Genomic DNA, 13,725 nt, shown 5'->3' with positions numbered 1-13,725 from the left:
TACATTTATATACAGAGCTCGGGGCAGGAAATCGCAGCGCGGTTGATAACGATGATTATACCACGATAACGATTCGGTAACTAAGCGAGCCCACGCTAACGGCATCGCCGCTACCCGCTTCCCCGCCCGACGTCGCAGGCTGGCTGGTGGACGTGACGGGCGACTACAAGTACATGTACTTCGTGTGCGGCGCCATCGTCATCACGGCCGGCATCTACCTCTTCGTCGCCAACGCCATCAACTACCGCATGGTGGATCGCGAGGCGGCGGCCGAGGCGGCGCGCAATGGGCGGGGGGTGGAGGGGCTTGAGCTGGGCCCTGAGCCCCTCCCTTCGTCCCTCCCCTCGCCCCTCCCCTCGCCCCAGGGTGGTGACGATGGCACCGCCAAAACCCCCAACGGCGTGGAGGAGGGCGCCGAGTAAACGCGACTCGGAACCCCCAGCCGCGCCGAGCGAAATAACGAGGTTCAACGATTTCACTAAAACCGCTCGCTCAATCGGTCACTCACTCGCCCGCAGGCTTGCAAACTCACTAACTCGGTCACTCACTCACCCGCAGGCTCGCTCGCTCACTCGCTCACTCGGTCACTCACTCACCCGCAGGCTTGCAAACTCACTCACTCGGTCACTCACTCACCCGCAGACTCGCTCGCTAACTCGCTCACTCGGTCACTCACCCGCAGGCTTGCAAACTCACTCACTCGGTCACTCACTCACCCGCAGGCTCGCTCGCTTGCGTGCAGTCAGATTCTCTCAGCAATGAGCAGCGGTAGGTTTATTGTTTGAAATGCCTTGGTCTAAGCGGTTGCACTAAACCACTTTGTTTTATTTTGCGTATGAAGGAACCTAATGCTGGTTCCTGGAGCGGGGTCTCTGGGCGTTGCGCTCCGACATCGGTCGCGTCGCCCAACGCTGAGGTCAACGTAGCCAACAAAGGCAATCGGCTGCTGTTCTCGTAAATCATGAAACTCCACTGACCATCCGTGGTCTTGCGTCCCTGTAAATCGCCTGTAAATAAAACTCAATACCCTTAGCGCCAAAACGCCTCGGTCCCATGGCAGGGTCCCTGCCCTCCACGAGACAACCACGGTTGGCTTCCCACTGAGTGGTTCTGATCGTTTGATTGCCCCAAGGGGGCGAGGGAGCTTCGCGCGCCCCACGTGTGGAGTCTCCGGCCTCCGCGTGCCCCCCCCCACCCAGCACTGCGTATATATTCAGATACGGCACACGTGCGATCTGTGTGTGTGTGTCGTCGTGTGAATATATACACGAGTCTAGATGGCGTGTAACAGTTCGGACTTGTAATAGAAGCTGTGTGTATGCATGCGTGTGTGTATACATACAAAGATATGCAAATACGGATGTTATGTATGCATCTGTAGCATTACTGTAACACAGTTATAAATATGTATGTAATACATATGACGTATTCAATTGCGCACGCGCGCACAAAGCACCCACGGTGCGGCAGGGGCTGTTGGCTGGCGCCCGTTGGGGCCGGCGTGGCGTGCACGCCGGCGTGGGAAGACTGCACCGCCAGTGCCTATGTCAGTGGGCCCGCACCAGCTCCTCCGTTGAGGCCGAGTCAACCCATGGGAAGTCTAGACCGGCTCAAGGTGCCGTTTGTCTCCAATCGACGCTGTGGGCTGCAGGCCGGGGTCGCCGGGGCCGTAACGCTGTGGGCTGCGACCAAGCCGCGGTCGCTGGTTGCCGTAACGCTTCGCGAGCCGCGTGCCGGAAGCCACCGCCAGGGCCACTGGGACATCGTCGGCACTCGAGTCTCGGTGTCACCCCATCAGGTGCTGCAGAGTCGGTCGTCGTCATTGACACGAAGAAGGAAAGAAATTAAATTTCGATTTAAAGCTTTCGTGACTGCAGGGATTCATCTTCTTGGTTCTTTCGGTAAAGTCACGTACGTCACGTACGTGACTTTACCGAAAGAACCAAGAAGAAGGAAAGAACTTACTTTAAAACAATAGAAACTATCGTTTAGTTGATGCGTTTATATATTTTAAGCGATTAATTTCCACTTGTATACAAATGCAAAATTACAATAGTTTTACCGAAGGTCATTTAATACGGTAATTTATTTTGCTGTTAACATTGTTAGAGGTGATGGTTTTGGCTTCTGCATCGATGGAAAGCTTAACGAGATGGTGCATGTACCAGCAGGGCAGGGTTGGTAGATCACAACGGGAGCTAAGTCATGTGACGTATCGAGCTGCTGATACACAGGTGTTGTCTGTAATGGGGGCAGCACAGCAAGTAGGCTGTTGCTCACAGCGGCCAGCTTCGCGGAATTGAGTTATTTCACATTTTCGAGTTCCCCGGGTACTTTTTAATTCGTGTGAACCTTATAGCCACAGTGAATGATATAAAGCTATAAAATTGTTACGCAGACATTACACATCCTTCCCCTCTCCGCCCCTCCACATGAACGTTTATGAAGTAATGTTTTACACTTTTCCCATCAACCACATGGGCTGAGAGTGCGTAAACTTAGCAGCACAAGTCCAATACGAGCAAATTCTGGACCGGTTTCAACGTGCAGTGTAAACATTTGCAGCGGGACAGATACGTGCGAGGGATGCGTTTCGCCCGCTTGGTTATTTCGTCACCTACATTCTGCGTAACAGCGCTATTGATTATTTTGTGATATGGATTATTTATGAATGCCTTCTCGCGTCACAAGGGCGCGTCAGAAAATGTGTTGCCACGACTCTCGTGTGACCTCATCGAGAAAACGTCACGCCAAACATTTTATTTAGTAAATCGCGCTGCGCCCCGCTGTGTCCGGTCCCCGCCGAGTCGGCCATGCGGCGACCTGCATTGTGCTGCTCCCACGCAGTCTTCTCGTGTCAAATTCAAGTTCATTTATTAGGTGTAGCCCTGTGAGCCATTCGGCTCTTGAATCGGGTGCAACCGCAACAAACAAAAAACAAAAACATGAACAAAAAACATCTTAAAGTGAATATGTGACTAAGTGCAAACAGAAAATCCAAGAAAAGACAGCAAAATATTGCAGAAAAAATCACCGTACACCATGGATGTGTAAAGGAGAGCCGACACAAGGTTGCAAGGGGTTCGTCTTTTATTCCTTTCTTCCCATCCACACCTGTCCCCAGCCGTCCCAATCTCGTTCCCCCAACCAAACCCTCTTCCCGCCCGTTCTCTCCCTTCTCCTGTCACCGGCCCACTCCCTCTCCTATTGGTGGGAATCCTTCCCCTGACACCCCTACAGATGCAACCGGCCCACAGGGAAATGTACAGGTCCCGGCGTGAACTCTGTCATCCCTCGGCAGCCCACGTCCACTGCCGCTTGCTCTATAAAACGCACGCGTTGCTTGAGGCTGAGACACTGCGGAGAGTGCCCCGGTTGCATGGGTTTGGTGTTGTGAGAAGTGCCGGTGTGGTGTGCCGACGTGTACCGGCCCGGTGCAACCACTGTGGGTGCGGTTGTCGATATGACTTAAAACGGAACCGCTGGATCTTTGGTACGTCGGAGAGGATCTTCTGTTGGTGGTACGGCCAGGACACGGTTTGGTTGGCCGGGCAGCAGAGCTCCTGGACAATGTCAGGCTTGATTTGGAGCTTTCGTGACTGCAGGAATCCATACTCTTTGGTTCTTTCTGTAAAGTCACGTAGTTAGAAATAATTTGTTTTATTTTATTTCTAACTACGTGACTTTACCGAAATTACCCAAGAGTAGTGTCAGGCTTGCTTAGCCACATCATCGTCATCGTCATCATCCTCATCGTCATGTTGTTGGAGTTGGTAAAATGAGCTCGCAACCTTTAGACATTGAGCCCATCACTCTGCCCACGTCGCCTGTGTGAGCCAGCAACTGGTAACAATCCACATCCCTCTGTCAATCCACTGCTGTGTGAAGGCCGCCTCCCTGTGGCATGTCGGTTGTAGGGTTCATACTCTTAGGTTGTAGGGTTGTTTGATCATACGTCACCACTGCTCAGACTCAGGTCTCCGGGTTCGTGGTGCACTTACCACTGCGCGACCATCGCACCATCGGACCTGTGTGATGCTAAATCAACCATGGGTTTCATCCTTATTATGCATCATCAGTGCAGCAAGCCCCTGCTGCTCTGATGACAACAACAACGAGCTATCTTCCACTTTATCAGGAGAGTTGTCAGCACGATGTGGCGTCGTCACAACGGCGAGATGGTCGCTTTTGTACAAAACTCTTTGAATCCGGGGGTGGGAGAGAGTGACAGGGCACCGGTGTGTGCCGGTCGGTCCGTCTCTCGAACATGGGCAACGTGGTGGAGCCCACAGCTGTGCCGCCGTGCAAGCCGGGTCATCCCGTGCAAGCCGGGTCATCCCGTGCAAGCCGGGTCATCCCGTGCAAGCCAGGTCATCCCGTGCAAGCCGGGTCATCCCGTGCAAGCCCTACGGTGGAGGGGGGTTCGTAGGCCGAGCTTCCAGAGCCACCGCCGCTCTCGCCCCGATTTAGAGATGCAAACTCCTACCAAAGAGGACAGAGGACTCGCGCTCGTGTATCCGCGTCGTCACGATGGCAGAGAGAAAAACACGACGATGCCACGAAACTTGTTTTCGGAGTCATGTACTGTAGCTGCCTTCCTCTCAGTGTTAAACAAAAACAAGAGCGTACTCATGTTTGTTTTAGTTGTCTGCGCTAGTTAGTACGTGACTCACCTCGTAGCTTAAATGCAGTGGGAACGCGCATTGTTACTCGCTGCAGTGTTAATGGTGGCGGTGGCGGTGCCGAGCGGGGCGTGCGGCGGTGCGTGCCGGAGGAGCTGGAGGCAAAGGCGGCCGGGCGCGGTGCTGGCGACCCACCCCATCGTGTGCCGTGCCGGCCTTCATAGGTGCTACTCGCTAACGGCACAGCGCCACTGCCATGGGGGCAATGCCACTGCTTGTTGTTTGGCGTCCCTGTTGTTTTGTATGATTTTTGTTTACACATTTACTTTTATCCCCGATGCTATAGAAGTATTTGCGAAAAGAAATTAATAAAAATGGAAAATTTACCTTTTAAAAAAAAATGTGTTCATGTTGTTATTATTGATTGAGATTCTTGTTAATATGCAGTGTGACCATGTGTGTGCGTGTGCACCTAGCCTGGCACCGCCATTCGCCACCAACTTATTTGTCTTGTTCTGGGTGGTGTTCATCACTGTGTCAACAGAATCTTTATTTAGAGTGGAGGAGGAATCCGATGAGCTATGAAGCTCTTTTTTCACAGGTGTCCAAGAATCCAACAAAATCCATCCGACTCCCGGTCTCTACTCGGATGAGTTCTGGCTGGAGGCCATCATCTCTGTTGGTGTCCCTTGGACCAATGTGATGGGAATCTCACATCCCTAACTTTTAGACGACCAGTCTCGGCTACCGACCTCCCACAATGTGGTACCTATTTTATCGATGCAATAGGGGTGATGATCTGCGTTCATCCCTCTACCGCAGAAATCCCTGCCCAGTTTGGCTATAATCCTATTGGTGAAAAAAGAATAGGCTGTACCTTTTCTGGCTGTAATACAGGCGTTAAGTGCCCAAACACGAAATCGATAGCTGTTTCCAAGCAGCATCCAGTCTGGGTCAAGCCTCGTTTTTTTCATAACTTTGATACCGCCAAAAATGGTGCCATGTAATCTTGTTGTTTGTATTTGGGCGACACACTCCTGGAATCACGGCGGTTCTCAGCGTCGGGGATTACATTTCAGAGAGAAAAATGTCAGATTAACATTCAGAAAATTACCAAGCATTTTTCCGACATAGATTTAATTGGAAATGCAGCCCAAAAAAATTATACAGGCACAAATCAGAATTTGGAGGACACTTGTTGAGTAAATATCAGACAGAGCTGCATGGAGTAGGCCACGATCGCCAACGTCTTCGAGAAAGAACACGGCACAGAGAGAGATGAGACTAACGTTGCCCATCGGCTAACACTACCCATAGACTCACAAGTTCTTGAGGAATATTATGGAGAGAGCTAAATGGAAGGCATGCCATGGCTGCTGGGTTTGAGAAAAGACGCGGCACAGTTCTACATCACATTTGTGTCGGGCAGCATGGGACCGGTGTGTGCAGCTCGGTCATTTCCAAAGTGTGCAAGGCTTTGGTAGAAGATTCGGAGAACCCAGCTGGGGCACTGTGTCCTGCACGTGGGGGACACGTGCAAACTAATTTCCAGTTCACTGATGTTCAGAGTTTTGCCGTGGCCTGTCGACAAACCGTGGCCGAGATGAGCCCAGCAGGGCTGCTTGTCGGCAGAAACACCTGCAGAAGATGTGGCGGTGATGACGACCACAAATTAATACAACAGCACTGCAAAGATTTAATCATTAAATACATTTTCTTCGTTTTTTTCGGTAAAGTCTCGTATGTAAAAAAATGAAATGAAAATACAACTAAATTAAATCACGACGTTTCGCAGGCAACACAAGCTTCAGGTGGAACCGTCACAACAAAATGACCGTATCAAAATTTATTTAGTTGTTTTTTCATTTTAAAAAATTACCTACGTGACTTTACCGAAAAAAACAAAGAGTTTGAATCCTTGCAGTCACGAAAACTTCAAATCTAGCATTAAATACATTGACCAGTGTTTGGATCTCCGCATAAAATAATATTGACAGCTCGTGGGCCTCTTGGCATTCGAGCCTTCTTTCGTGGTACAAATTCCATATTTATGGTAGGGGTCATTATTTCTCTGGCACAACATTAAACCTCCCACATATCTTTACTCATGTTATCAGCACCAGCCAGACGAGAGGCTGGAGGCCTGACCAGGATTGGAGTGCTACTTCGGTGAGAAGTCGACTGCCACTTGCCTGTAGATAATCTGACCCCTGCCACAGGAACGTGGAATTTCTACCACTGTATCGGGGTCGCCGGCAGACACGAGCGGCCACCCCAGTGCTCGGACCAGGGAGAGGCGGTGACCTCTGACCCTGCTGGTGAGACTCGCCTGGTCATTGTTTTTGAGGCCCAGCTTTCTCAGGTCGATGGGGGTGTAGTGAAGGTTCGGCATGGTGATACGAATGTCCTCCACCTGACGCGCGCCACAGCCAAGTACGCATGCGGGCGTGAATTCGCAGTTAACTCATCACGTGGGTTTTCACAGCCAACGTTACGATTCGTAATTTATTTCTGGGTCAGGCCACGTGATGATCCGGCCACATTTTTTTTTTACGTGAAACCCTCCACCACGTGACCGCCACAGTTAGCGACTTGGCATCTGATTGCTAAAGTAGGTTGCGAGAAACGCAATGACTACCCGAAAAACAACAATCTGCTCGTCGTGTAACGCTCGTGCACCGCGTGACAATCTCATTCGTCTGACTGTGCCGGGTAGTGGAGGGTTACACGGCAATACATTTGGCCAGTTCATTTCTTCGTGGTGCCACCGCCGCACCCACGTGCGCCCCCGTGCATGCCCCCCCCCCCCACGCGCGTCTCGTACGTGCGGTAGGCTCTGCAGCACGGACTGCCCGGCCAGGTAGAGGGTGTGCTGCACGGATGGGGAGTAAACCCCCGTGTCCGGGGGGCCGGCGAAAGCTTCGAGCAGACACGCGCGCACACGCTCCCTGCACACGGACGGAGACACAGACAACCCCCCCCACGGAGCCCCAAACAGAGTGTTGGGACACGTGCTGTTAGCTGCTAGTGACTAGTGGCTGCACCTATGAAGGCCGGCACGGCACACGAGAGGGGGTGGGTGGCCAGCACCACGCCCGGCCGCCTTTGTCTCCTCAGTACTGATGTGTACGCACCGCACCAGGCACTCGTTTAATGCCTCGGAGAGGCACAGCACCAGTTGAGGTAATCAATAAGTGAGCGAATACGTTAATTAATTTGATCTATTGAGAGAATGGGCGAGTAAATGTGTACGTGAATTAGTTGATTGGGGAAATTAGTATTTCAAGTTTTTCATTTTCATGTTTAATTTATTAGGAATAGCCCTGTGAGCCATTCGGCTCTTGAATCGGGTGCAACCGCAGCAAACAAAAAACAAAAACATGAACAAGAAAACATCTTAAAGTGACTATGGGACTATGTGCAAACAGAAAATCCAGGAAAAAAAACAGCAAAAATTTCAGAAAAAGCACCGTACACCAACGCTGTGTGCAAAAATCCCAGTGGGATGCAAGTCAAACAACAACAAGAACCACAAGACAACTTAATTTAAGGCCATCAGTCTAATTCCGTACTACAACAAACAGACATGTCCAAACCATAACTTTTTGAAATGACCAAAATAAAGCCATGAAGGCAATGTAACAGTGATCATAGGAACTGTGACCGAATTTTCACAATAAACGACACAAACAACATGTACTACCAAACTCTGCAGCCATAGCTGGCTGCATGAGTCACTCCACAACAGCAGGAGCATCAGTCGGAGTATCAACATTTTCCCATGCACCTTTAAGAGCGCGTGAGTGAACGAGTGTTTGGGTGACTTTGTGATGAAATCAACGAGCGAGTGTGCGGGGCACCTGGCCTCGTCGTAGTCGCGGGCGCTGAGCGGGAGGCCGCGCTGGAAGGCCCAGCGCGCCTCCATCTCGGTGCAGAAGAGGCGGGTCGCGGCTCTCCTCGAGCAACGCGAAGCCCTCCCGGGCGAAGCCCTCGAAGCCCGACTGGGCGGTCTTGAGCACGCGCAGCCCGCGCAGCCCAGAACGGACGAGCGGCGGCCCTGTGGGGGGGCAGCGGGGGGGGGCAGTGAGGGGGGGCAGCGGGAGGGGGGGCAACGGGGGGGGCAACGGGGGTGGGGGAGCAGCGGGGGGGGGGCAGCGGGGGGGGCAACGGGGGGGCAACGGGGGAGGGGGGGGGCAACGGGGGAGGGGGGCAGCGGGGGGGGGGAGGGGGGCAGCGGGGGGGGCAACGGGGGGGGCAACGGGGGAGGGGGGGGGCAACGGGGGAGGGGGGGGGCAACGGGGGGGCAACGGGGGGGGCAACGGGGGTGGGGGAGCAGCGGGGGGGGGCAGCGGGGGGGGGCAACGGGGGGGGCAACGGGGGAGGGGGGGGGCAACGGGGGAGGGGGGGGGCAACGGGGGAGGGGGGGGGCAACGGGGGAGGGGGGGGGCAACGGGGGAGGGGGGGGGCAACGGGGGAGGGGGGGGGGCAACGGGGGAGGGGGGGCAACGGGGGGGGGGGCAACGGGGGGGGGCAGCGGGGGGGGGCAACGGGGGAGGGGGGCAACGGGGGGGGGGGGGGCAACGGGGGGGGGGGGGCAACGGGGGGGGGGGCAACGGGGGGGGGGCAACGGGGGGGGGGCAACGGGGGAGGGGGGGGGGGCAGCGGGGAGCAGGGTGATGGCAATCGATGACGATAATAATTGAAGATGACGATGATCGATGGTCGGTGATGTTTCTTTGATGGTGGGCGATGATTGATGATGTTGATTATAATCAATGATAATTATCGACGATGATGATTGCGTATTGAGTATCAATGATGATTATGGTTAATGATCGATGACGACTGATGATTGGCGATTATTGATCGATGATGATGATGATGAAGACTGCACCGTATTGCTGGGCCTCTACGTCACAGTAGAACTCCACCTCGGGGCTCAGCACGAACGCGTGATTGTGAGGCTTCCCGTCCTGTGCAGTAGCAGCAGCAGCAGCCAACACAGACACAGCGCCTCCTTCACACAGCCGCTCCCTACACTCATTTCAGGCTGAGTTGACGTAGAGGAGGCCCAGGCAAGGGTCGCATACCGTAGCATATTAGTCTCAAACAACACGGTTCGAATGATACCAGTGTTAGGTTGTAAAGGACGGACTTCTAAACTTCTTTATGGCACACACTGTTTATTATCTTAATACACAGTCCCTATCACACTAAGGGGGTATATGGTCCCCTCACCCGTTACCCTGAGGAGACACAGCCTCCGGACCTTGCAGGCTATCTAATCTCCCTGCTATCCCAGCGTCCTCTGGCTGGACCTAGGGGATCTCTCCCCGACCACTGGTTACACTGAGCCCGAGCCCTGATAAGGGCTGGAGGGCTTGGTCCAGGGTCCTAGTTGTCTTCGGCCGACTTGGGTCTTCGTGTAGCAGAACTGGCCAAGAGCTCTCAGCGCTCTGGCTTTTATACCTGTTCGTGGCCGGGTTGTCCAATCCCCGGCCACCTTGTGGGACCCTCCGATTGGTCCTTCCCAATCTGGCGTTTGGATCCTACCTCATCCCATTTGACCCTGACCGTTTGATTGAGCGGGAAAACCTTGTTTACGATCCGCTCTCTCACAGTTTGCGAACAGCGAGTAGTTAACACCATTACACCAGTAAAGGTACTCAACTACGACTGCTCTGCTTAACAAAACAAACCAACAAGACGCCTGCTGTTCACTCGAGGAAGCTCTAGAGAGGGTGTATTTGGTCTACTCTTCCACGCTGACCATACGTCTTGGAAAAGGCTGGCGTGCCCACACCTTCACCCACCGCTCGCAACCTGCCCATCGCAGACTCTGCGCTTGAACCCATTTACACTGATGGGTGGACAGAGGCAGATTCAACCACCGCGCCGGGAGACGGAATGAAATCGGCGACCTCTGAACCGCAAGTCCAATGAGCTGACCCCAAGGCCGTCATTTTAATATATATTGGGGGGGGGGGGGACACATCCCCCCCCCCCAATATTCAAATATGCTCAAAATGTCCCCCCCCCTCCCCAATATATTGCTATAAAATAGATTTCTGTTTATCTGATTGTGGTTATGGTTGTACTTTATTAATTCCTAATCTCTGCCGTTGCATACAATGAAACAATAAAAGGTAAAAAAAAATAAAAAACAGAGCAATGTAATACAATACACTATTATACATTATTGTTAAACATAAATAAAAAAAGTCCATCCCATGTGTTAGTGAATGTTTTTATATTTTAGGCAGGAAATTCGTTTTCAAATTTAGATTTTTTTTTCTGGAGGGGGTACCCCCAAACCCACTGGAAGATTTGGTCCCCCCCAATGTTGACTCCATGGCTACGGCCTTGTCTGACCCACAGCTTTGCGCTCCTTCAGCGTTGGAGGAGCAGCAACACGACTTCACGAACTCCTCCCTCTCTCTCTCTGCCTCTGCTGGAACCCTCTCGTCGTGGCCTGCAGTAGCAAGCGGCAGGACCTCCACATTGGGCATCGAGCTGGTGAACTCATTGCTGCTGCCAGGGCCGTCCATAGGGCGGTGCGTGTTGTTGTTGTTTGCTGTTGTAGCTTTCTGACCCACCCCTACTGGACCATCCGTGAGCTTTATAGCTCATCGGAATCCTGAAAAATAAATATTCAAATTCTGAAACGACACTGCCCCCCCCCACGCCTTCTAACTAAACCGAAAGTATTACAGCTGACACCGCGAAATTGAAGCGCGCCCCCCCCTCCCCCCAAGCACGGGGCCCGGGGCAGTCACCCCGATTTTACGTAACCTCGGGAAGACTCTGGCTGCTGCCATCGTGCACCAGAATAGAGTAGAAAGTGCGAGACAAGAGGAGCGAGGTGTGAGTGGTGGGCGGCTGGGATTGGGGAGGAGGAAGGGAGGGGGGGGGGCTCTACCAGGTGCATTCGTCTCCAGGGCGTCTCCGTGAGCGAGGCGCGCACGCGATCCACGCGGCCGTGAGTGCGCATCACGTGCTCGCACAGCTGGCTCGCAAACTCCTCCAGACAGCGGATCTAGCACGGGGCCAGGACCACCATCAACAAAAACAACAACAACAACATATCACCGGCACCAACAACCCATGCCTCAATCCCGTAACAGCTCGACCCCATGCTCGACCCAATTGCTGCTGGTGCTGCTGCCCCACCACCGCGCCCAGCGCGCCACTGACCCCGTTGGCGAGCGCGAGTGCGTGCACGGTGTTCTTGAGCGTGTCCGTGGGCACCACGGCCGCGTTGTCCCCGCGCTCGTAGTCGGCGAGCGACGCCAGGCTGAGCAGCAGCCGCGCGCGCACCTCGCGCACCGCGTGGAGGCCGCGCGGGTCGCGCCGAAGCTGCAGGACGCGCACGCCGCGCTTCCCGTACTCGGCGTCCAGCACTGCCACCCGCTGCTGCTGCTGCTGCCCCCCGCGCGCAGCCTCCCTGCCCGACATCGTTGGCCTCCCTGCGCCGCCACCGGACGAGGGGGCAGGCGGGCGGGCGCGCAAACAATTTGGCAAATGAGCAAATAACACTGGTCAACACACTTTTTCTGGCATAAGGTATTCCAACGGTTTTAAGGTAATTTTGATGTGATAGACAAAAACTGATTCCAAATCTGGCATCAGTTTTTGTCTATCACATCATGTTTTTGAGATATTAAATATTGCATTTTCAATAAAAACTGCAGAAGAAAAATATTAAATAATTGTGGATATCTACATAAAATGATATTATAAACACACTATCCTAAATATACAGCACCATATTTTAACACTAAAGCAGTCACTGACTCGCAACAACTTTCAATCATAAGTGACAGGGTTAATTTCGGGTAAAATAAATGAAAATGGGGCATGCCGATAGCATAAAAATGAGATGTGATAGAGCAAATCTGAGATCAGATTTGAAATCGGCACCCTGAAATTAGTCTAGAACAGCTGCAAAAGTCCAGGCCAGAAAAAAAAGGTGAATGAATTCGGAGACGGAGCAATGATATCAGCTGGTGGGCAGGTGCTGTCCGTGATTGATGGATTGTTGCATCACCATATGGTGGAAAATGGCAACGGTTTTGGCCAGGTCTTCATCGAGCAGTAGATAGGTCATTGCTGATAACGGTGATGGATTGCGACACTGTGGCATTTAGAACGTGGGGGGGTGGGGGGGCAAATCCAGACACTCGTACCGTTACTGCTGAGTCGCAGGCGCGCGGCGACCCTGACAGGTAGGCGAGACGGAGGCGAGATGCACGGCGTTGTCGCCCCAAGGTGGATGACAGGAGACCGCTGAAGAAGCTCTTGGTCGTGTGATACTCATCTGCGCCTGCGTCCCCTGTTATATACGGTACCCAGGACGGACTCTTCACGCACGCTCACGTTAATACATGTAACGATTAAACGATCCTCAATTCTGAAGGCCCGATATTAAATTGACCTATCTGCATAAAACAAGCAAAACATGCTCAGGCGGGCATATTTTTTAAGGTTATAATTTAGCCTGCTAGAGATGGATAACTCGTTGCCCAGTTAGATTTGTTAATTAATACAAATTCCAATATTCGCAGAGGTGCAAAGGTCTGTCCCTGGTGCCTTTTAAAGCGCTCGAGTGACACGGAGTTGAAAATGGCAGCGACAGGACACTTGAGACACGGGCGCTACCAGTGAAGGATTAGAACCTGTGGCTGAGTGTCCAGGGGCTGGTCAACGTGCTCGTCGGCTACGCCAAGCTCGCCATTTACAGGGCGAGGAAGGTGGCCCTGGAGGGGAAACGTCCGGCCAACAGCCTGGGCATCTTCCGCGCTCTGGTCGGAGCCAGGGTGTGGCTGGAGTTCCGCCATGCGCGGCTAACCCACGCCGTGCCGGCCTTCAAGGAGCAGTGAGCGCTGGAGGAGGCCGTGTGCTCGGTGGCAGATGACGGGGAGCTCTGCATGCTGATATGAGCTACCCGTCGGAGGCCGTCAGACTGCAAGAAGGGCTGCGTGCAGAACGAGAGAGAGCGAGAGAGAGAGCGAGCGAGAGAGTGAGCGAGAGGTGGGGGTTTTACATAAAGCTAGTTTAAAAAAAAAATTACGAAATGATGAACGAAGCAAAGTGCCGAATACAC

At 53.1% G+C, this 13,725-nt stretch overlaps 2 protein-coding genes across 2 annotated transcripts in view; one reads left to right on the top strand and one right to left on the bottom strand.

Annotated features, from left to right (window-relative positions):
- LOC144946185 (monocarboxylate transporter 2-like) overlaps nucleotides 1-5,023 on the top strand; it is a 30,007-nt gene extending 24,984 nt beyond the window's left edge. The window contains exon 7 of the mRNA XM_078875012.1: nucleotides 139-5,023. Within this exon, the coding sequence (XP_078731138.1) occupies nucleotides 139-422 (284 nt within the window). The 3' untranslated portion in view covers nucleotides 423-5,023. The remainder of the gene's footprint in view (nucleotides 1-138) is intronic.
- A 753-nt stretch (nucleotides 5,024-5,776) lies between these two features.
- LOC144946259 (uricase-like) lies at nucleotides 5,777-12,077 on the bottom strand. The gene is given in 8 exon segments (XM_078875153.1): nucleotides 5,777-6,260; nucleotides 6,952-7,035; nucleotides 7,447-7,570; nucleotides 8,483-8,565; nucleotides 8,567-8,679; nucleotides 9,517-9,595; nucleotides 11,542-11,658; nucleotides 11,817-12,077. Coding segments are annotated over 8 exon segments (936 nt in total). The 3' UTR covers nucleotides 5,777-6,185.
- Nucleotides 12,078-13,725: the final 1,648 nt, after the last annotated feature.

This window comes from Lampetra fluviatilis, chromosome 40 (assembly GCF_964198595.1).
Source record: "Lampetra fluviatilis chromosome 40, kcLamFluv1.1, whole genome shotgun sequence".
In the NCBI taxonomy this organism is placed as follows: domain Eukaryota; kingdom Metazoa; phylum Chordata; class Hyperoartia; order Petromyzontiformes; family Petromyzontidae; genus Lampetra; species Lampetra fluviatilis.
The sequence above is the reverse complement of the archived record's forward strand: the minus strand, read 5'-3'. Positions and strand labels throughout refer to the sequence as shown.